A 24,607-nucleotide genomic window follows, 5' to 3' on the forward strand; every position below is an offset into this window, starting at 1 on the left:
GGGATACAAGATCTCATGGAATCCAAGTCAGATTGCTAATGTGTTGCTCTCAAGGGTGAGGACCGTTTAGAAGTCAAGCCTTTTTATCCTCTAAACAACTTCGTTGAATTATAATTTAATATTCTGCGTTTTAACCGAGTGACAACCAGCAATTAATTAATTTAGAAACACCATGCATATGGCAAAGAATTGTTGAAAAGAGACAACTAGATTCCAGGTTTGTATACGGCAACTACTTTATTATTTTCAAATGCAAACTCTTTGCATTTAGTTTGCTATTTTACAATTTTACAAACTAGGTATAAAAGACCATAAATAAATGACATAAGTTATGTGTACCTAAAGTTCATGAGGGGAAGAAAAATACCTTGACAAATTAAACCAAAATAGAAAATCTCTATGTCTAACTCAAGAGATCGCTCAAATTTTGGAACAGGTATGAACCAAGCAATGTTCTGTTAATTTCTTTTTCAGCATGAACTAAATTATAATATGCCTTATACATTCTAAATTTAACCACAGTCCTTGCATATTCCAACATACTTGGAGTGATACAAAAAATAAATGCACTCTTCAGTGTGTATCAATGCTTGATGTTGTTTGGAGAATGTTAAAGAAGTGAAAATATTGCTTCTAGAACTTTCCTTTACTGGTCAGAATTTAAGTGTCTTCAGACAAATATTGAGGCTATAAGCGTGTATGGATTAATACACATACCCTTCACAGATTGAATACAAGAGGTCTCAAAAACACACACACCAGCAGTGTAGCGAGCACAACTTTTCTTTAAAATAACTTTTTAAAACACACCAGAACATTTCATTCTTAAGATTGTTAAAAATAATTTGGGGCCAGCGGACACATGGTGAAGCTACTTGATTTGGTGCAGGGGAACAGCTTAATGCTGCCTAATGACTTCCCATCTGAGCACGATTTCACATCTGAGCCCACTAGGGCAGCTTTCATTCCTGGGGCGAGCGAGATCCAGCCCCTGAAGGTGGTCTCCTGCCCTGAGCTCTGGGTAAAGATAACCTGCTCAGAGATTCAAGCTCATTTCTTTATACATATTTTTCAGGCATCAATGCATAGGCACATCCCTTTAAAAATATATTAAAGTCCCCCAAAAGGGGTGAATTAACTTTGTCACTCTGGCATACTTACGAGAATACAATGCCACACAACCCTGTCAGAATGTAATAAATATTTATTGATGATTTTCTCTACTTATTCAACAACATAGGGTTTGGAATCTTTTTTTTTTCCCCCATTTTTTTTCCCTGATTTGATGTTATAGCTTATAGAAACGGCCACAGTTTCTGTAACCACAGCTTAGCGTAAGCAAGGCAGCCACTCAGATTATGAAAAATGGCAGTATGTTGGCTGGAGTTTGGTATACGTATCGTATCAAAACTGACTCTTCACCGGACCTCAGGCTCCAGAAGGCTGATGCACTTTTGAGGGCCATAGAAGTTAGCTGCATATTCGTAACTCTAGAACTTTCCATGTCAACTGGGGACCTGAAATTGCTTGAGACCGTTTGATCCCAACTATGCTAACCTCAAGAGTCCCTGGCATGTATTTTTCTGTGACATTGGGAGACAAAGTATTAATCCAGGACACATCATCTCAAAGCTGACACACATGTCTGCGTTCATCTCCAAAAGTATATGAATTGCATATATATGTTCGCATTCAACGAGTCCATTTATGCAGGAAAACAAAGGCTACTTGTATTCCATTTGGGGTTCCCAGACAAATTCCATCCCCTTTTCTCCCTCCACCAGGGAATTGGTGATTCAGGTGAGGAGTTCCATCAGAATTCGTGATTTTGATGATGGGTTGTCACCTGAATGGATTTTTACGATCACTCCACCTCCACCGCTAAGGTGGAAATGCCTCTGTCCAAAGCTGTAGAATGACTTAAGGTTAGTGTGGATGCTGCAAAATACGTTTAGAGATACAGGACATTGAACATGTCCGGGTTGTCTTTCTAAGGGGACAGGGCACGGTCTCCAGGCCCACTCTCTCACGTAGCTCTTCATCTCAGAACTGGCGGCAAACCAGAACTTTCCAGGTGTCGCATTCCACAACATTCACAGGCAGTTCTAAGCATGAGGTTACACACTCACGCACACGTACACGCGCGTACACGCACACCCACGCCTATGTACACACATCAAAAGAGATAGTCAGCTCATAGTTAGTCAGGAAAAAAAATATATTTATATCACTGCGATGGCACACCCTGGGTAAAAACGTTACTTCAGCAATGCATATCATAGGCAGTTCATGGGAACTGGCTTTGTTTTGCCGAGTGGCACCCGACCTGGTGTCCGTAGTAAGACCTGTAGCCTTCAGTCACTTGCTGCCACACCAATGCAGCCATGACGTACAGGAAGGAGATGTGGAAATACATATAAATAAAACCAAAGGAGTTTGGGAAGAAGGGCTCTGCAGAGCTGGTGCTGCGAGACAGGACATTCCTCAGTGCAACCGGAGAACAGACGCTGAAGCTTGGATGTTTGCTGTTTCTTCCACTGGGCAAGGGCATTTGCAAGTCAGACGTTCATTCTTCGCAGGGATGGGTGTTGTTTCATCGGTGTCTTTGCTCCAGACCTGGCAGAGTAGAAGCAGAAGAAACACGTGGAGGAGGAAGCGAGGAGGGCGCGTTCTGTTTTCTTCTGTGGGCTTTGGAATCAACGGGAAGGGCTGTGAGGCCAAGACAGCAGAATCTACTCCCTGCAGAGAAAGGAACAAGACTTGAGACAAAACAGCCACCCATCTGGCCAGCCAGTTGTCAACCGATAGCAGCACCTAGAAGGCGGCATGGCTTAGCGAGGAGTTCACGGCGGAAGATCATAAATTCTTACTTTCCTCTGCTGAAAAGTGATAACCATAAATAACAGAAGATAGTGTTTATTAACAGCTTCATTATAACAACTCTTAATTATTTCAATGATAAGGGACTATTCATAGCCCTATCGTGTGGATGGTGACCTTGAAGCACAGAGAGGCTAAACACCTGCTCGTGGTCGGACATTCTCAAGTACCAGAGCTGGGATTAGACCCCACACAGCCGTGCCTTATGCCCTACATCAGCCAACTCTAAAATGAAAATTCAGACTGGTTCTGGTTCATTTGTGCAAGAAGCGCATAGAGCTGATGAAAGGATGCAGACTTCACTACTCTCAAAGCCCCGGATACTAGCATCCAGTCTTTCCAACAGGGGAAATTGTATATTTGGCGAACAAATCCGGAAACATCACAATCCATCAATACTCAACAATACAACAGAAAAAGTGCCGACTACGAAATAAAAAGCACTGGATGTTTTTGGTAAAAAGAAGTAACTTCTAATGAATGAGAGTATCTAATTAGTAAAGGACCCATACAATCAGCAGGTAACAGGTAGAGAGAGGGAACCTGGGGCCATTGGCACAGGGAGAGGTCTGGCGTGCCAGTGAGGAAGTCTTGGGGACCGAAGCCCATCGAGAATTAATCAGCCAGAGCCACCCCTTCAGCCTAGAGTCGAACAAGGCTGGCCCGATGCAGTGGAACCATTGTGGCTTCCCTCTGTCCTCTCATTCACCAAATCATCAGCTCTACCCAAAAGACCCAATTCCTCTTCTTTCCTTTTGATAACTTCTCATCAAGATTGCTTCTTGGACTGTATCTCCCACCATAGAGGCTGTGTCGAGCAGGTGGTGGCCTCAAGTGTAGAGCAAAGATTAAGACTAAAACGCATCCTTGTAGGTGAGTTTCCTTATTTTATCCAATCAATTATTTATTTGCTTGTTTTCTATTCATGTGTGTTTGTGTGAGAGAGGTATATAAAATTTAGTTTCTTGGAGGTAAATGACCACCATTTACACTTGTAGAAAAAAATTTAGTCTATTTGGAGAGTAATAAAATTTTTCTTAAAAAATAAAATATTCAGACAGAACTTATGCAATTCTTCTCATAAGCAACTTAAAATTATAAATGTGGGTAAAGATGTAACTACCAAGGCCTTCAAGAAGTCACTTGTCAACACCATTCATTTTTGACAATTATGAAAAAAAAAAAAAAGGATAGGAGCTATTTTTCCAACTGTTTCTTCTCTAGAAATAGAAGTTTATCAAACATAGGATTTTGAAACCTGAATGTGCAGGGATTCCATCAGGCAGACACAGATTCATATGAAGGACAAGGATAACACGGATATGACCTTAAAGACTCTGATGGAGTACAACTAAACTCCACATGGACATGCACGCTTTTTGAAGGTGACTTTCCTTTGCTACTAGAAATTCCATCCTTAGAGGAGAAAGAGTAGCCTCAAAAACACACTGGCCCCCTTTCCATCTGCCAATCCCCTTCCTTCTTCACCAAATGCCTGGATATAAATATATTTGTTTTATCAAGTGGGCTATTTAGAGACTCAGCGTGTACGTGGAAAGGACGGGGTACTGGAAGTGAGAAGGGTGGGAATGTGGAGGCTTAGAGCGAGTTGATGCCAGAAGAGAGAGAAGAATAAACCTTTTCTTCTTTTAATTCAAGCAACCCCTTTATCGCAGGGACTGCTTGAACAGAAACCAGACAAAGCACGTGGTCTCTGTGGGATCAGGAGTGAAAGATGTGACTTTCCTGGTGATGGTGACTAAATAAACAAAGCATTGTTCCCTGGAGTCTGTCATGAAGACATCAAAGTGTCTTCACCGTCCAGGTCTTTTCATTGCAACGCGGGTCTTGTACATTTTACTCTTTCCGATTATGAAACAACACTTTCATGAACTTCAAGGCTAGATGAGACGGGGTGATTTGATAGGTCTACCGCCTTTTGAACAGAAACACATTTACCCCCCAAACCCTCATATATCCACTGAAAGTGGACAAACCTCCTCTGTCTGCTTCCCCACCACAGAACTTCATTTCACCCCACTCTCGCCTGCAGCCATAAAACATTCAGGTTCACAAATGGAAGATGGATAAATAACACTTGGGAAAGCTTGGAGGAAGAGTCCACCTTTCTTCTGTGAAGTTCAGTATGTTCTACATCGGAGTATTTCATTTACACTGAACAACAAGCCATGTGTTAGGAAAGGTGTTATGATTAAAAAGTCATTATCTTTAATTTACAGGTGGAGGAACTGAGTTATAAAGGAACGCAGAGTGAACCTCCTAGTGTCGACATCCCGGTTGGCTTTGGCTTTAGAATCCGCAGCTGCCTGGACGCCCGGGGAAACAATGCAACACTCCCATGGTCTGCACCTTTCTCTTCTATGTACGTAACTTCCTGAAAGCAGCGGGGTTCCGCTTTTACTGCTACTGGATGTTATTTTAGAAGCTTAGAAAGCCTTTTTGGGGTCCTTCTACTGGTCTATACTCTAAGTCATCCAATGGGTTAAAATTAAGATTCAGAAGGCAACCTTTGAACGAGTTTCGTATTTCCCCTTTCTTTCAGTCCCCACCTGATTATTTTATAAAGGTTCCTGCTGAGATGTACCAAATCCTTGTCAGCATAGTACACAGCATTAACCTGTTAGGGTATCTTCGAATTGACACACTCTTTTTTTAGAAATGTTCCTCTTTGACTATGTTCAATTAGAGAAATGCCTCAAGTCCTAAGTTGATGATTCTGAGAAAGCAAAACTTTTAATTATTTGATATATGCAGGGTAATATTACTTTTACCCACAAGATAACACTGTAATGCAACCTTGTTTGAATTGGACTGTGGGGATTGAAAACAAAATCCCCCATAGCTTTAGAGAAAGAAAAAATTTACACAAGTTTGTTTAAAAAGCAAACAAAAACCTCCTACGTTGGTCAACTTTTAACCTGACTATCCAGAACTCCTAGACTTTAGCAAAAGTGGTGATAAAACAAAAATTGTTGGAGTAGTTTAAAAAAAAAAAACAAATTCCACATTCCTTCTGAACAGAGAAGCTTTTACAACTAATGTTGCAAAAAGGTTTTTACTAAACTGTCATGATTTGACAGCATCAAATTTAACATTCTTTGCTCCGTAAGAAATAGCTTTCAGGATAAAACCAAGCGGGGGTGGGGGAAGGTCATTAAAATCAGCCAAGGTCTTGTTTAAAAGTGATAAAAATGCAAGTGTTAAAAAAGTTACAATTTGTCCAGTCAAAAAAGTTAGGCTATTTGCTAGTTCTAGGAATGAACAAAGTCATTCAATTCACATGTTTTAAAGAAGACAGTTCTGGGATTAAAATAGAAGTATCTAAGGCTACTGGGCTTGATGGATGAAAAACCTGTTTTTTATTTTATTTTAATTTTTTTGAGCAGGGGAGGTAATTCAGTGTTTTATCTATTTATTCATTCATTCATTTCTGATGGAGGTACTGGGGGGGTTGAACCCACGCCCTCATGAATGCTAAGCATGCACTCTACCACTGAGCTATACCTTCCCCCACACAACCTGTTTTTCAGTAGTTCACTTTCTCATAATAAGTTCATCAAAGGTGACTTCCAAGTCTCACCACTGACATCTAGGTAAATCCTTGTTGGCTGACCCAGTTTGGTACAGAGGCAACTGGAACAGGACAGAAAATGAGACTAATGGAAAAGACCCTCCAGTACTTCAGAGCTGCAGCAAAGTCTCCAAAGACTGGGGCATGTGCATGACCCAACACGGTTAGAGGTTACTACCTGGTACCCAGAAGATGCTCTATGAATGAAGGGCACCAAATAGCAAGAGGAACTTTGCGTGTAAGAAAGCACAGCCACTGGAGGTCCGAGATGCCATCCTCCCCACCCTGACCTCATGCAGTTCCTGTTTCATGATTTCCTGGAAGAAGAGCAGAGAAGCCATAGTGGTGTGGGTCTCCTCTCCCAACGCCAAGAGGACTGACATCCTGAATGAACCCCGAACTCCCTGATAGGCATGAAAGATGTTTACTGCTCAGTGTTTCAAATAAGATAAAGTTTAAAAAAAAATTTCATTGGAGACAGATTCGTGGCTGGTTCTTTCGCCTTACCTTGTAGGTTTGGGTTTGCTTCTTCCAAGGAGGGAAGTATGAAAGCTCTCTACAGAAGATTGTCACAGTCCACTATCCATAAGGTAGTTATGATGAGTTTGTAGAGTTCCCAGATAAGACTTAGACGGCACAGCCTCGGGCCCTTAAAGAAACAGACCTCGTTTGTCCAGGTAGGGGGTATGGTGCTTGGGTATTTATTATTACTATTAATTATTATTACTTTTAAATCCACTTTCCTTTTCTCTCCAGCCCCGCATGTCATTGCCACCCACCAGCTGGCCCGAGCACCGAGGGGCAACACTGATGGGTCACGTGGCATTCACCTAGGTTTTATCCACAGTACGAAACAAGCCTTAAAAGCTACAACTGAGTCCTTCAAAAATGTTCCTGGGCACGATCTGCATTCCAGTGAAAGAAGGATGACTGTAGTTTATGCCACGAACAAAACACTATGGTTGTAATTCCAAGTGGAGAGAGGATCAAAAATGTCTCAGGGAAGCTCAGTGTCTGGCAGCAAATACGGCATCCAAACTCGGAGGTGATGTTCTATATCTATAGGTACATGTATCTTACAAACTGGTGATGGCCGGAAGTACGTCCAAGAAACAATTTGTTCCAGGTCTAATTCAAACGACGGTTGTCGTTTCTGTAAGCCCCGCGCAGTTTCAGCAACCTGTACACCAAGCAACGCTGCAGATAAATTTTTTTTTCCTTTAATTTCAGAGGGCGAAGACGAAGTAAAAAAAGTGCAGTTCTTCAATTAAAGTGCATGGATGAGGTAAACTAATTTCAAGAGTTTCGAGTTTATTCAATACTGGCTCAGACAGGAACCATTCTGCCGTGTATCTGCTGCATTTGGGTTCTCATCGCCTGGACGCTGCTCAAAATCTTATTCTGGTGTGTGACAGCCGTGATGCCAATTCTGGCCAGGTCACTGTAAGCAGAGGGAGAAAAGGAGGGAGAGGAAAACATCATGAGGGCTGAGGATCTCTTTTCCGGGCTTCATGCAGACACACATTTGAATCAGCCACAATTAACACAGCACAACAAGGCAGGTGTGTTTAAAATGTTTAATTAAGCAACTGAATGCAACAATGTAGGTGCTTTATAGAGGCTGGGAAAAATTACACTCAGTCAATCAAAATGAAAGGCATTCCAGTTTTCTTTTTTTTTTTTTTTTTAATGAGTAGGATGATTATGCAGCTCAAAGCAAAAAAAAAAAAAAAAAAAAAAAGGGAAATACTATTAAATCTAGATTTACCCTTTCGTGTTACATCGCTGAGTACTTACTCCTGGTTCATGTGCACAACTGCCTCGAGAGTGGTATAGCCAGCAGCAGTGAAGTTATCCTTATACCGGTCCATTTTAATGGCCTGCAGCCAGTCGCCCACCGATACCACGGCGGAGAATTCAGGGGAGCTTGGATCCAACAAGGCAGTGTTAGGTCTGGGAATGGAATGAGGAAGAGGAGACAGACAGGAATGATCAGTGAGGCGGCCTGACTCAGAAGTCAGATTGTCTAAAACAGGCGAGGGGAAAGGATGTACCAAGGGCAGGCTTGAGATGGAATAACCAACGTCACATGTTATCATGTGATTTTTTTTTCACCCCTAATTTCACAAAGCTTTTGCAAAAGCATGTCTCAGTCACCCTATTTGTTCTTAACGTCATTTCCCACATGGGTTTTAATGTGGACCTCTTAGTGCATTAAAGATCAGAGCAGGATTTTGAACATCCTATCCTGGGGTAAAGACTGGGGGAGCCCTTGTGGCTGAAACCCATTCAAGGCTTCGCGGGAAGGGTCCAGTCCCTGCCAGCACTGAATGTTACAGATTTGAGTTCAGCAACTATGGCAACCCTAGTGAAGGATGAGGAAGGAAGACTGGGAGCCTGCGACCCGCCAGGCTTGATGGAAGCAGGGAAAACAGCAAGAGTTCAAGTCCGGCATGTTTCCAGCCAGGTCTGCAGGCAGGCTCGGTGCATTCAGACAAACTTGGGACAGCAGGGAGTTAATCCTCTCTTTAATCAACCCAGGCCTGACCAGCACGTGTGCCAAGACCGGCAGGAAGAACGGCCACTTTGATCACTGTTTGGATGGCGGAATGCGCTTCTCGTCTTCCCTGGCCGGGGCTCCTAAAGGATCTTTTCAACAAATTCTAAGCACTTCTTATTAACTTATTTATTAGTTCATGCATTTCTCAGGCCAGGTGTTTTACATTAGATGGTTGTCAAGCACGACTTGAGTTCCAGGCAGGTACTGGCATTCCTCACCATATTCATGCACAGTAAATAATTTATTTATGGGAAGTATTTATTAAGAGAATTGTAGTCATCTTCATCATCAAACTACTGAATAATCATAGGGTGCACCTTAACAGGGTGTTCTATACCACCTTATTATAACTATCTGTGTAGCAACACTGCTACCTGTTACGTTATATTTTCTTGAACTCCCTTTCCTCAGAAATCACAGGATATAGTTGATCTTAACATTTTGACCTGATTTTCGCCATGAGGCTCTGTTGCTTGAATACAAACATTTAAATCAAACTTATATCATCACTCCTGAATTTTCAACCGAAAAAATCCTTTCCTTATAAAAACAAAATTGAGTCAATCTAGGGGGAGGGTATAGCTCAAGTGGTAGTGTGTGCTGAGCATGCATGAGATCCTGGGTTCAATCCCCAGCACCTCCTCTAAGAGTAAATCAGTAAATCTAATTACCTCCCCCCACCAAAAAAAAAAAAAAAAGTATATCCCCATTTTAATCAATCTAATGACTTAACTTTCTACATAGCAGAATTAATCCAATCTACTTTACATTTTCATTTTTACCTACGTTATTTTGATTGGCATTACTTCTTTTTTACATAAATATGTTAACAGAGACTTGTTTTAGCAATCAGTTTTGTGACCGAATAACAGCTTGTCTTGGTGACTCTTATGTCCATTATTTCAATTAAACTCAATTTTCTGAGAAAAAGCGCAGATTTTTATGGAAAGAATAACCAAGATTTCATGCTTTCCCCAATTTTTAGCCAATAACAAATATGACCACATGGAATTGTAGACATGAGTGTCAAATTTTACCAGTAATGTTTTCTATTAGACAAAGACCAACAGTTTGCATTTAATTCTAACTTTAAGCCAAGAGCATTAAAATAGCAACCTGTAGGCTCTAGGTCTCTGTCAAGGTCAAAATGACCTGAGAATGAAAATATCCTTACTCAATATCAATTAACTCCAAGGGGCATTCCCAAGCTTGTTCTGGAAGTCTCTGTGCTCTTTGTGGAACACCGTGACATTCGCCTAATTTTGTGCTCAATCACATACCATGTTATACTACATCCCATTATCTGCAAGCAATAATAAACATCAAAGCTGTTTAAGTGCCTTCCATGAGACAAGGGTGCAAGTGAGAAAAGTGTAACCAATAACTCAATTTGTTCTGCACTTTGGTGCAAAGCACACCTTATGCAGTATCAGCGGCTAAAGAGTTTATGCCAGGAAGAACCAAGGACCAAAGACCTGGACTTAGGACCCTCAGACAAAACACATGGGACCTGGAGCTGGAGATCTTAAAGCTGGAGGAGGTTTAGCTTGGAATGGAAGAAACCAGCTGCACTTGGAAAATGGCTTTGCATCATCTGTTTTCACCCTCTCGGAGAAGAGAACCAAAAACAGCCCAGAAATGTTAGGAGATTTTGTTTTTAAGGTCACATAGCTACTGAGTGGCAGAAGTAAGATGTGAATTCAGCCCAGTATTATTTCAGAAAAGTATGATCATTAAGCTCTTTGTCCGACGGTCCATGGCAAGGGATCTAAAAAGTCTAAAAGCGAATAAGAGGGTATCTCTGCTGTTTGCTCCCAATTCTTTTTTTCATATCTTCTGATGATAAATGTACTCCTTCTTCTCCATGGTCTGTAGGCTAAGTTTCCAGGAGAAAGAATGAAAGAGAGCACCCGAGTGTTGGCCAAGACTGGAGGGCTTGTACATCATGGGGGAAATGTCCTCTAAGTTTTACCTTAGGGTCACAATGAAAGACAAGACTTGGAGACGCACAGATCTGGAGATAAGTAGATGCCTCGCCTCGCTCAGGCGTGACCCCCCTAAAATCTTATTATGCCTGTCTTTTTAAGCAACTTAACTCATAACCTCACTTTCTGATGGGACTGGTATTAGGACTCCTGGATCCTATACCTGAAAAATCCAGTTTCTAGGCAGAAAAGTTCTTATCTTTGCAGTATCTTTATCTTCTTTCTGGACGGAAATGCTTCTTTTTGCTCTTTCCAATGAGGTAACTACTTCCTTTCTTTCTTTATTAACAGGTGGTTTAATCATTGTAGTTTTTAAAACCCTTCTCAAATGGTCATCTGCATGCTTCATAACTTGATCAGTTTTTATCTTGATCCTGTTTCCTTCTACTCTTGAAAGTCTCACAAAAGAGAAACTTTAAAAACCGAAACCTAATGAATTTCTTGCTGTAATTGACACTTTATTAGGTCAACTTAAAGGTGCAGTGCCCAAAGAACCATCTTCTAATCCTTAGTTTTTGGAACCCAATGGTCCTTTCCTCTTGGCAAAATATAGCATCTAGTAATCCAACCATCTTCCAAAAGTACATTTCATCCCTCTTCCTAAATTTTCAGGTCCAGTCTCATAACATAAACACTTTGGCTATTCCTTTGTCGCTGTTCTTTTTCCCCCAATTTGTTTTTTTGTTTTTTTTCTTTCCTTCTATTTGAGACCTGACAGGTACTAGGCTCTTCAAGATGGCCAACGGAACTGCCATAAATATACTCCACTAAGTGAGACAGAAGCCACTCAGGTTGCAGATTGCTGTGAAGTGGCCTCTGACTAAAAGGCAGGAATTAAAGTGAGTCACCACTCACCTGCCATCTCTAATATATTCTTTCATACATCACTATTAAGTAAGCATGGCTGACCTGGAGCTCTCGGTCCCCGTCCTCTTCAAGCTGTTGGGGTTGCGGATGAGTTTGTCCAACATGTTGACAATCTGCCCAAATTTAGGCCGGTCACTTCTCTCCTTCTGCCAGCAGTCTAGCATCAGCTGGTGGAGTGCAATGGGGCAGTCCATTGGAGGGGGCAGCCGATAGCCTTCCTCGATGGCTTTAATCACCTTTCAAAAAAAAAAAAAAAAAAAAAAACAAAAACCAGAATGGTTATGTTAAGCTGCCAGGCAAGCTGTTATTAGAAGTTCACCCTCCTGCTGGCAAGTTCCCTGTACATTAAATTGCCAGCAAGCTTGAGCACGGGAACAGCTCCAATTTCTGCACAGAAGCCAAAGCTAGACCTAAGTGTTGCTGGCAACAGGGCGGGCAAGCCAGCTGTTGCTATGAGGGGTTCTCGAACAGCAGACAATGCCCATCTGAAACTCTCAAGTGAAGACGCATCAGTGTTCCAAAGTGGTTAGAACCCAATCAGATCAACAACACGGTGCTGGCCTGGCCCCCAGAGACCACAGGGCAATGACCCTCTCCATTCTCCTCCCCAGCATCCGCTAAACTCTCTTAGGAAAAGACACTCTAGCTTAGAGTTAGAGACCTTCCTTGGGAAGCATTAATAGTTCCTTTAAAATGGGAGTCCCCCTGCATTATTTTAAGCCTGTGATCTCTTGTTCAGACAGCTAATGGGTCAGTACCAGAACCCACCTGCCCAATCCAGAAGACACTGCCTCTCTCTAAAATAGCACATTCTTTAACCTCTTTAGATGCCCAGCAATTTTCACTTTTGGAAGACCAAAATATACCAATTTACCAATTCTGTACCTCTTTCTTGGTCTCATCTGGCTGTCAACTGACCTTGCTAAAGGTGTTAATAACTAGATTTAAAATTTAAATCATCATCATAATAAAAGCAACTTCTTTTAGGGCATTTATATTTAAAAGAAGACCCTTACAGATCTAAGGAAAGAAGCTATGATAGGTGATAACTGTCTCCTGTCCAGAGTGATCCTCCTGCCTAATAAGCCATAAACCATTTAATAGGCTTGTAATTCTAATTTTTCAAATTCTAATTTTTCAAATCTGTCTTCACAGGCATTACAGTATTTTTCTTATTGGCTTTTCTCTAAACTGCCCTTCTTTAGGGTGTGAATCCCAGTAACATAATATAATATGACTTATGCCCAATTTAAAAAGGGTAATGTCATCTTAATTTCTTGGCTACTTATAAGCTTTATTTACAGGTATCCTCTGAGTTTCTGGAGGTGCTTTTGTTTGGAGATTTTAAAAAGTTTTATTTGTTTTAAATCAGTCCTTTTTTTTCCCCCTACTAAAATGACAGCGCCTAGCCAAACCACCACAGACTGCAGCCACCTCAATGACAATGTCGGATTCCCGCTGTGCTGGGTCTATTACTGCTCAACGATTGGTCTTCAATAGAAAAAACTCAATTCAGTTGGGACCAGTTTCTATGTACCAGTATAACTGCTGTCCCTTCAACCAGGATACTATTTCAGTTTAACAATCATCTTGTGACTTATTAAGCCCTCTGAACCTTTTCCTCCCACGCATTGTTTGCCAACATCCTATTGTCTTACTATTGTTTACTTCTGCTTCCAAAGCAGCCTTCTATGTGTTACTGGACATGGTGGTATTTATTTCTGGCAATTACGTTAGGTCAGTTTGATCCTCTGACTTTTCTTTTATCTTTCCAGGTGCATGGCGTTGACTCTAGACGAGATGAAAACATTTTACACTGAACTGATGAGAATGCAAGCAACACTGGGCTGATGCCAGGTTCACACAATTTGTTACAAACCCTCAGACTGCCTAGGAGATTCTCATTAGCTCCCTCTCCACTGCCAGCTTGGAAGATGGCTTGTGTGTTAACAAAGCATATTTTCTCCATTTCCTGCTGAATGTTTTTTTGGGGCACAGAGCATTAAAACAAACATAAACCTTGGTAAGTTTTTTGACATATTTTCCACTGTTACTTTGACTCTATTCACCATATGCCAATGAATTCTACCCACGAGAATTATTCTCCAGTTACATTTCCCATTGATTCCTGTTCTACACAGAATCCAACGCAGAGACAAATACACGTGAATGATACATCAATATTATTTGTGGGAGAGAATTGGCTTCAGATGCTTTTTCATGCATAAAGCCAGACAACTGAAAGTTTAAAACAACAACAGAATTGTTTTTAATATAGTAGAAACTGTCAAAACTCTAGGTCAGAATTATTTAGAGCAGGAAAACCAACAACATCTTCAGATATTCCCCTCTTGAAAGCATCCACTCTCAACTGAAAGAAAGAAAAGCTTAACTATCAAATAATTCAGTAAGTAAATACACGCACTCCTCATTTTTCTAGGTTGTCTTTGTTCCTCTGAATGTCTCTAACTCGAAACTAAATGTTACCGTAAGAAAAGTACTTGAAGGTGTCTGCAAAGCATAATCTCAGCAAACAATAGATTACACTCCATTCACTTCCACAGTCTTTCTCTAGCCTGCAATTATCCATCAGTTATGCTGGCTGCTGTCTTTCTTCTGATTTGCTATGAACCTTCCTTTGTAATTTACAGATAATGCAATGTCAACACTACCATTCCTCTTAATCTGGTTAGAGAATTCTTCTTGCCGCACTGGACATGGCGTGCATTAGCTTCTGTAATGAACATTCTTCTACTGATAAGGCAACCAGCATCCTATTTCTTAAGTGTCCCTGGTTTGTCACTTAATTATCAAGGCTTTGCAAAGTCCTGTTGTTTCAGGGCAAGGCAGATGGTCAGGTAACATTCCACACCAGAGAACATTTTTTAAAAGAAAATTTTTTCTAAAAGAGAATTTTTATTGATAAATTGAGTATCACGCATCCATAAACACACTCATACTTAACACATGTAAACATTTCTACCTCATGCATATAAAATTAGGAAAGTTCAAAAAGTGGCCATTTTATTTTGTTCTGATTTCCAACCCTTCTAGAACTAACAGCGTCCCAGAATTAGCTAATCCGCGTTCTAGGAAGACCCCCCCGGTCTAGATTTGTTTTTTTCTTTCTCACTGGAGATGTTTGTAATTAAATTCTATTACTCTGGAATCTTATTAGTGTCATTACTGAATGCTTTTCTGAAGTTGCAGGCATTGAGGATACTCCCTTACAAAGTCGTCCAGATGGTACATTTAAAGGGATGTGCATAATTTACAAAGGGTCATTTAGTGAAGCTTGATTTTAGAGTCCTCAAGGGGCAAGCTCTAATTACATCTTTGCCAGCTTTAAAATATTCACTAGTTTTCTTCCAATAAGCCTTTTGTGTCAATTTCATCTCATGTGAAATTTGTGTTTTTCCCATATCTCTGCATTTTCTTAAAATTCAAAGTTTAATTTTGTTTCAGTATGGGTTTGAAAGTAAATCAAGCAAAAATATTGTCACCTATCACTACATATCAAGCTATGCACCTACCTACCTACTTACCTACCTACCTATCTCCCATACTTCACCATTTAGGCTTTGTAATCTTGGTCCTTGAAATCCATGACCATAATAAGCTTTAGCTAGATTACTAGACACATTTGTATCAAGAATCTTAAGCGTAATATATCGTTTCAAGCTCAACACTCACTATCAGACACTAGTGTGAAACCTCCTGAATCTCAATGCAAAGACATATATTTCAGAGTATAAAGACTCACATCCTGATTGGACATGTCCCAGTAGGGTCTCTCTCCGTACGACATCACTTCCCACATCACGATCCCGTAGCTCCATACGTCGCTTGCTGATGTGAATTTACGGTAGGCGATTGCTTCTGGCGCGGTCCACCGGATAGGAATCTTGCCACCCTGTGAATATCCAAGCTGTAAATTATTCCCCGAGTACACTGATGTGCCATTTTAGTTTCTGAATGGTGCTACCATTTGCCAAGCAGGACGACAGCATCCCTGAGACAGCTCTCCAAACAGTAACAAGGGACTCACTTATTCCAACTAAAGTCTTCCAGGTCGAGACAGTTCTCACATGTTTTCTTTAGGGAAGTAAACAACTAATCACTTTAATTTTATTTTTTTAATCTCCCTATTATCTGAGCTCTGCTTAAGGCAATACTGTAGAAGAAAGAGAATTTTAGATTTTACAAAATACACATCATTCATGGTGTCTATCAATGGATGTGCAGCTGATAGTAATTACAACTTCTTGTATTCTCTTGCCCAGGAGCGCAAAGGCAATACTTAATATTGCTTCTGACATCATCAACTAAGGAAGTTAGATATGAACATTTCTAGCCATCCCACTGTCCATCCAACTCTTACAGAGTATGAGAAACATTCCCAACGTAGCTAGAAGATAATATGCTAAAAAGGCTCTTAGAGGAAGTCGAATAGTAACAGATGCGAGAGCCATTACTGACTTTAATGGAGTGAGGGCAAGGTTTTGATAATTATTATTATTTTTTAAACCTGCAAAAATGGTAAAGCAATTGAATATTACCCAAGAAAAGTTAAAAGGCCTCAAATGCCTCTTGTTTGATTATGCTTATGTGCAACATATTTTCAGTGGAGTTTCATATTTCTTAGGGTTCCATCTGGGGAAATTCATTCAGCTTTAATTCACATACTTCAGCTTTTCAAGAGGACATTCTTTAAAAGTTTTCTTCGCTTTATTAGGGCTACTAAACAGGGCAATACATTGTACTGGAAATTGCATTCATTTGCTGTCGTTTACTCTGAAAACCTAGTGTATTACATTTATGCTTGTTCTCTGCAGCGGGACACTTATACTGCCTCTGTCTTCTTTAAATATTTAGCTAAGAGTTTATCTATGTAAATGTACCATTCTAGAAGCTTCCTTTAACTTTCCTTTCTCCAACTACTGGGAAAAAAAAATTAAAAGTCTTTAGCATGGACAAAGATGCATTCTTTCCTAAATGAATGGACTTAGAATTCAGAAGAGGAGATGTAAAGGAACCAAAACTACAGCCAAAGAAAGTGAACACACCCAAAAAACAACCAAAAAACCCACAGAAAACCAAAAACCCCCACACCCAATAAACTATACAAAAAAACCCCAACGTTTACTATTGCAGATACAAAATGGTGAGCATTAACGGAGGGAAGTGGCTGGTCTGCTTCATGTGGATTTTAACAGTGTCAGTCCTAATGGCCAATAACTTTTATGATTCTGCATTTATTCCATTAGGATCTTATATTCAGATGGTCCAGCTAAGATAGCATAGCCATTAACTGTATGCTGATAACTCTTAACTGTGCCTTAATCCCGGCTTATCTACCAGTAGTAAAATGAAGGCCATTAGATAGTGGGAAACCTTGCATAGTGTAAATGTTTTATAAATCCTGTATACACATTCTCAGATTCAGTAGGCAGCCAACCAGAAACAGTATTTGGTCTTGTTTAAAATGAGTTTTTTTTTTTAAATAATAAAAAGGAACCCAGTGGGAAATCTAAAACAAACAGGAAGGATGGACTGTGTGAAAAAAATTCAGTAATACGTGATGCTCTAGTCTGTGGCTTTGGAAAGCGGTCACACATCCAGAGGCTGTTTGAAAATCCCTCTTGGAAACATGGTTTAAAAATGGATGCCTGGCTATGAAGAGGCTCTGAAGGATGAGGCAAGTTGTAAAATCACAAAAGGGCTTAAACATCAAAGTGAAAGGAACAGTTTCATCAGAGTCAACATCCGGAGGTCGCAAATCCTCCTTACCCTGGTGGTGTACGCTGCTTCCGGGTCATCCTCCAATACCCGGGACATGCCGAAATCAGATACTTTGCAGACCAAGTTGCTGTTCACCAGAATGTTCCGTGCAGCCAGATCTCGATGCACGTAGCTCATGTCGGATAAATACTTCATCCCGGACCCGATGCCACGGAGCATGCCCACCAGCTGAATGACTGTGAATCTGCCGTCGTTCTTCTGTGCGGGAAAGGGATGAGGTACGATCTCGTTAGCATTAAGCCAAATTAATTTTCACCAAGCATTTATTACTTGGATCTTTTCTGATATCTGTATCCGGTGTGCAGTGAAACTCAATATTATTTCCGGGCCTTTCTGACCAAAGCCACTAATTCACCAGTGGCGTATATCCTAGGAGTGGGTTCGCTTCCTGTGATAGATGGAAACTCTCCAACTGTAATGAATCTATGGCTCAAACAGCCCCACGATACAAGAATAAATCAAGTACTACCCTCCCTGAACATGGATAATTGAATAGCCTTTAAAAATCACATCATTCTCCATTTCTCCACTTCTTCCCTTGCCCCATTAAGAAAACTCCATGAACACAACCAGACAGAATGGATACTAGGCATCTGATAGAGTTTTCCAAATACCAACATTCTTGGGTTTAATACAAAGTAGTCACGTACCCTGAGGAATGCATCCAAGGAGCCATTCTCCATGTACTCTGTTATGATCATTACTGGTTTACCTAGAGTTTTCAGAAAGAAAAACACAAACCCTTGATGAGCACTGCAGTTAATGAGATAAAAATGGGTTGTGCACAATTTTCCTGCCAAGACACCTGTCTTGTGCGATCTAATTTAATTAAAACAAGCCAAGCTTGTGCCTCAGCTGTGGGGAGCTAGGAATGAAATATTAAAAGGACGAGTAGGTTTAAATTCCATCTGGAAGGTTAACCCTTTGGGCGGCCTGTTGACAAGGTCTTTAACTAAAGTGGCCTCCGGTATCCAGGGAACACATGAATCGGCATTTGCACTCTCAAGCAAACAGAGAAGATAAATGGGCAGGCCTGTTTAAAGGAGAAACAAATCTTTAGGATAATTAATTTATTTTGTCCCCAGAAGAGCCACTTGCGCAATGTTAAAGAAATCAATGAACGGAGAAACTTTTTTTTACCTATTTAGAGAAACACATGTTACTGGGAGCGGTAGCTATGCTGGATATGTCATTCCCCAGACACATCTTAAAACTCAAGCATGTGCAATATTAACTTCTTTCCTCCTGCCTTGCTCAGGTCAGCGGCTATATTCTTTCTTTTCTCTGTCTATAAATAAACTTATTCTATCTGCTTCCTTAGGCTGCCGACTTCAGCAACAAAAACAACAAAATCACAGAAAAGGCTCAATAAGTTATTTCATCCTAGATAGCAATTTTAATTCAGTACTTGAACAGTGATACGCCCCATTCCCTTTTTTAAGCAAAGACATCAAAATGATTTTAAGGTTTGGGAGAAGTGGAGGAAATCACACTTTCATTTCACTTTAGTTTTCTTTCTAAGGACCTTAGGAAATCAGAATCATTCCTCAGTTTCTTAATTGCTGTGGACTCAAGGTCTGAAATTCTCTCTTTCTAAAGGGTATTTGTGGGAGTCGGGTGGGGGTGAGGGGGAAAATCTTCAATATTTTACTAACGGAAGGGTTAAAGCAAAGAGAACATAAAAGAGTTTCTAGGAGGAAAAGAATTTAATTTGATAAATCAAAAATATTCACTGCCATCCCCTGTGGCCTGTTTGGACTTAGACATGCAGTCAGGGAAAATGGGCTGGGATGTGTCCCTGCTGGAAAACCCCCATAATTATTCAAAGCAAATACATTTCCCACCCAGAGCCCCTATCAGATGAGACTCTGTGCTGATGTGGGGAATGGGGAAATGTCTTCATTTCAGAGGCAAACATTTGGAAGGGTAGAAGGTTTTAATTCCAATGAAAGTCCCATTTATCAATTTGTTTTTTGATTGTGCATTGGGTGTCATGCCCAAGAACCTTTCAGAGGCAAAAATGTTGGATGAAAAAACCATGCGATAGACATTTTATTGTCAAGTGATGAATGAAAGCTGGCAGAGAAAGCAGAAAATCTTGGTGTAGACCAAAGGATGAGGGAAACCACTTCTAGTCTCTTCCCTCTGGGCTGGAGGAAGTGGTCCCGATACACCTTTCCATCCTCCATCAAATATCAATGGGAAGCTCTTGGTCCCCAGATTCATTTACCCTCTACATCTATGACCACAGAGAACAAATGCATCTAAATGAGTTTTAATTAACCTGCCTCCATCAAAAGATACCTTGTCAACGGATGAGAAAGGGTGACTCTCTTGGCGGTGTATTAACACCTCATTGCATTTCAGCGGATCCCTCTGAAGTGCGGGGAAGACAGCAGAACATCCAAAAGAGAGGGGGGTAGTGGCAAGAATTTATCACCTCCCTATGCACTTAAAAAGTTACTCAAGGAACTGCTGGTAATGAATTCCCACTCTTGCATTCCATCTTTTCACTTTCACATCTCCCTAGTCCAACTTCATGATTTTTCTACACTCCTATTTATGTTTATTAAAAACAGCCATTTGTCAGAATCTTTCTTTGCTCTACAAGAGAAATAAAGATGAATGCCTCTATAAGCAGAGGGGCTATAAAATGGTCCCAGGCGGGGTTCCCAGATGAAGGCAGCTCCTTCCCTGAAACAGGCAGGGATGCAGCTGGGAGGGGAAATGGGGGAGAGGGGACAGCTCCTCTGGTGGAAATTTTAAATCATTTAAATTCAGTGACAACTTCATTATGCAAATGCATCCAGTCGTTTATAACAGTTACAGCCGTAATAGCTACGTGTTTTAGAGGCGCGGTGGGACTTTAACACAAAGATCCCCTGTTCCTTCTCTCTTCTGCCGAGGTGCTACGAAAATCAACTGTCTGCCCCAGGAAAAACACCCCACGCTGAACAGAGCCTCCTTTTGAGAAAATGGACCTGTAGAAGCATTTAAAAGGAATGTTATCTTTTAATTAAAGTAATGGAGGGCTCTGGGCAGCCCCGAAGGCCACAGGCAACAGAAAAAATATCCTGTCTGTAAAACTAATCTTAAGAAGCAAAGAGAGCTATTCTATGCTAATTATAGCCTTCACCTTAGGTGGAAATTTATTTATCCTCAGCACGAAGGTTCCGTTTTTGAAGGATTCCTAAGATGGGGAAAGATAGGCTTCTTTAAAGATGTGCTTCTTAAGACACAGCAATGCTAGTTAACACTTAGTTTTTTTTTTTTTTAAATTTGCTAAGCATCATGCTAAATACACTAAATATTTGATCCAAACTAACCTTGGACAGCAAGTTCTATTTTTATCTCTATTTTACAGATGAGGAAACTGAAAGGCTGAGTAACTAGTCAAGACCACCGGCTTTACTAGCAGTACGTGCTATGTGCAAGTCTTTGGTGAACAGGCCAATGGTTCTCAAAGGGCGGTCCCAGAAATGAGGGTCTGCTTGAACTTGAGCTCTTCAGAAATGCAAACTCACAGGCCCCGCCTGCCAAATCAAACCTCCGAGGATGGGGTCCAGGAAAAGTGTCTGAATGAGTTTCCCAGGATTCTGATGTCTTAAGTTTGAGGACAGCTAAATTAGTGTCCACGTGCTCACGCTTTTTAGTAATCTATAATCTCTTCTTAAAGCCCATGTACCCTTGTGTCTCACACCCCCTCTGCCCCAGATCTCATGTCCGAAGTCTGCTCTTTAACCACCTCCACTTCACGCACTGCAGCAGCCACTCTGCACCCATGGATGAAGGATGCTTCTCAGGGACAGCTGGAATCAAATTAAATGGCACTTCCTGGAGACACAGATCCAGGCTTCCAAGACCCTTGACTTGTAGTAACTGTAGTGGGTACTGCGGCTCCTGGAGCTGAGCCAGCTTCAGTCGTAACCATTTCAGCTGCCCTGTTCATGTGGCATTTTATCCGCTGGTCTTAGCCAGCCTTACAGATGTATTCAGGGCTTGCTTGGCAAAACGCATCTGTTGAGCTGTGTCGTATTTTAACTGAAGCGTGGTTCACGGGCTCAGCGAATGCTAATGGACTAAAAAAGGAAGGTTCAACCAGGTGTTACTGTAAATAGGTGCTGAACTGCGACTGCTATAAATCAAGCAGAGCAGACAAGCAAATACCCCAACATAACAGATTCCTAAGATTCACTCCCTGCGTCTGGAACGGAAGCTTCCAGAACAAGGTGTGGTGAAGTTTTGTTGTGTTTTATACAAAAAGTATAATTTATTTTGCTTCCCATCTGCTTGCGCCTACCCTGTGACAATCAGTTGAGTCTAGCAAAGATTTGAAAGATGGCGAGGCATACCAAAAATCTGCAATATTAATTTCCCTAAAATCTCACACAAGCTGCCTTGGAAATAAGGCATCAGCCTAAACCATGGACCCATTTCGAGCTGACTACAAGATTAATGACTTGTCCCGCGCTGATTTCCTCCTATTAGCAATCAGTGGGTCTGCTCCATCTGTCATTGCCCTGGAAAGAAAATGTGTGTTTAATTTGCCAGTAACTTCTAACTTGGCTTTGTAACGGGGGTGACCCACGTACATTTGGTGACGACGCCTTCCAAGTGAATGATATTCGGGTGGTCAAACTGTCCCATGATGCTGGCCTCGCTCAGGAAGTCCCGCCTCTGTTTGTCTGTGTAACCAGCTTTCAGCGTCTTAATGGCCACGTAGATTTCTCTTTTGCCAGGCACTTTGAGACGCCCACTGCACACTTCGCCAAACTCACCTGCGGGAGAGAAAAAAAGAACTGACTCTGAACCAGAAACAGTCAAGGTGAGAAAATAATGCCTAAGAGCTAACATCTGTCGAGATTTTGTTATATGCCAGGCCCTGTGCTCATTTAAATAGATCAAGGAAATTCCAGGTACACAGATATTTACATATAAATGCACATACAATATATTCATATACATTTATATAATCTGCACCCTTACTATATTTAACATCCACAAAGAAAACAGGCTTATTAGACACTCAGACACTTACCAACTCCTATGACTTTTTCAATCTTAATGCAGGATGCATCGATTTCTTTGGCAAATTCTCGAACTGCTTGGTTGGGATCTTCGTATGTAAAGGGATCCACGTAAGTTCTAACACCTAAGTGATAAACATGCAATATGTTGGCTGAATACCTCTCAGGAACCACTAATAAACTTATGTTGTCTGGGACCGAAAGTATTTAGCACAGGCAAAGTTCTTCTAGCATGAGGAAAAACACTTAGCAGAGACCTGTGAACATGTCTGAAGTCTTGCTCTGGTTTGCACTAGTGGGTAAACAAAGACTTGTTAGCTACTTAAGACGCTGTAGCGCTCCTGAGTTCCTGCAATGTCTTCACACTTCAAGGATGAAATTTTAAAAATAATCTATCCCATGGAGGAAAAGAGAGTCTCTTAAGGAAATTTGGAATGCGTTAGCTAAATACTGTTGTCCCAATCAGTAGCTCCCGCCCTACCCACCATCTCCAGCTATATTCAATTAGGGAGGATAAGAGAAACGCTCTCAAATGACCAGGTCACAAGGTGTCACCTTTTGCCCCCTATCTGGACCAACAATGAACAAAGAAACATTAGACTGAGGTTAAATGGACAAAGAAGGGTAATGCCCACTAGGTGATTTGAGGATACAAACTCTATATTGGATTTCCAATTTATTCTGTTTTGGAAAGAAGGAGCTGTTTTGTAAAGACACTGAATTTCACCTGGAAGCTTCCAAGGAAGAAAATGTAGCTGAATTATGAATGGTTTGAATACTAGGAAGTGTCATTCAGCCACACCCCACAGTCACTTGTAAACTACACGTGAGCTCCGAGGCGGCCCGCCCAGAGAAGTCTGGGACACGGTGTATTAGTGATTACTGGGAACTTTCCACTGGCATTCACACCTCTCCTTTCCCTGCTGGAGCTCCTGGGGCTTTGGGATGCTGAGAGGTGTAGGACACTAGTTGGTCCAGCCCCTTTGATTTTCCAGGACTGTCAGTTTTGTCCTCACCAAAAAAAAAAAAAAAAAAAAAAAAAAAAAATACAGCATTTTTGTTTTTAAAAAATCTATACTTTGTACAAATGAGAAAGTGTGGTTTTGGAAGGGAAACAAGATGAACAAATGGAAAACTGTCAGACACTCCATGCCTCTTCATTGCTTTATATGCTCCAGCCAAAAAAACCTTCCTGGAGGTTATTCTTGTGCTCTTCTACCTCCCTACACTAGTAGGGTAGCTATTAGCCACTTGTTGCTATTTAAATGTAAATTAGTTAAAATTAAATGAAATTTAAAATTCACCTCCTCCTTCATACTAGCTACTTTTCAAGTATCCAATAGCGCATGTGGTTATTGGTTAATGCATTTAGGTGGTGCAGGTAAAGAACTCTGCCACCGTCTCAGAAAGTTCTACTGGACAGGGAGTGCTCCGGGCGTCAGCCACCACTGTCCATTTCAGAGTCTTCCATCTTTCTCAGGTCATTCAGAGCTGACTCTCTAAATTTAATCTTTGACCTCATTTGGAACATCAGAGTAACCAGAATCCACTGAAGAAATAATGACTGTTCCAAATTCCACAGCAATATTCTGCGGTGTGTTCAATTCCTTACTCTGTTTGTCTCCCCAGATTTTCCTCGTAGCATGAGAAAAACTGTTACCTGTTAAATCTTGCCACCCAGTTACAAAACTGAGCCAGCTCAACCAATACGTTTTCAGGGTGAAGGATAAAATAAGGAAAATGAAGAATCTGAGGAAATTCCCCAATATCCATCTTTAATCTCACTTTAAACAATCACAAATCACCTATTTCAATTTGCTACCCTGAAGTACATTATGAAGTACATTATTTGGATAATTCCATGAAAGGAATATAATATTAATGGCCACAGGAA

The 24,607-nt window shown here is 40.9% G+C and overlaps 1 protein-coding gene across 2 annotated transcripts in view; it reads right to left on the reverse strand.

Annotated features, from left to right (window-relative positions):
* Nucleotides 1-211: 211 nt before the first annotated feature.
* EPHA4 (EPH receptor A4) overlaps nucleotides 212-24,607 on the reverse strand; it is a 138,792-nt gene continuing 114,396 nt past the window's right edge. Inside the window, exons 10-18 of one of the 2 annotated variants that reach the window (XM_074364382.1) lie at nucleotides 22,725-22,838; nucleotides 22,279-22,464; nucleotides 18,337-18,398; nucleotides 17,675-17,884; nucleotides 15,648-15,797; nucleotides 11,927-12,120; nucleotides 8,270-8,425; nucleotides 6,980-7,913; nucleotides 212-2,739 (exon numbers count right to left, since the gene is read on the reverse strand). In XM_074364382.1, the coding sequence (XP_074220483.1) occupies nucleotides 7,799-7,913; nucleotides 8,270-8,425; nucleotides 11,927-12,120; nucleotides 15,648-15,797; nucleotides 17,675-17,884; nucleotides 18,337-18,398; nucleotides 22,279-22,464; nucleotides 22,725-22,838 (1,187 nt within the window). In that variant the 3' untranslated portion in view covers nucleotides 212-2,739; nucleotides 6,980-7,798. Of the gene's footprint in view, nucleotides 2,740-6,979; nucleotides 7,914-8,240; nucleotides 8,426-11,926; nucleotides 12,121-15,647; nucleotides 15,798-17,674; nucleotides 17,885-18,336; nucleotides 18,399-22,278; nucleotides 22,465-22,724; nucleotides 22,839-24,607 lie in introns of both variants that reach the window. The other variant, XM_074364383.1, reaches the window with a different exon arrangement.

Source organism: Camelus bactrianus, chromosome 5 (assembly GCF_048773025.1).
Source record: "Camelus bactrianus isolate YW-2024 breed Bactrian camel chromosome 5, ASM4877302v1, whole genome shotgun sequence".
NCBI classification, from domain to species: Eukaryota; Metazoa; Chordata; class Mammalia; order Artiodactyla; family Camelidae; genus Camelus; species Camelus bactrianus.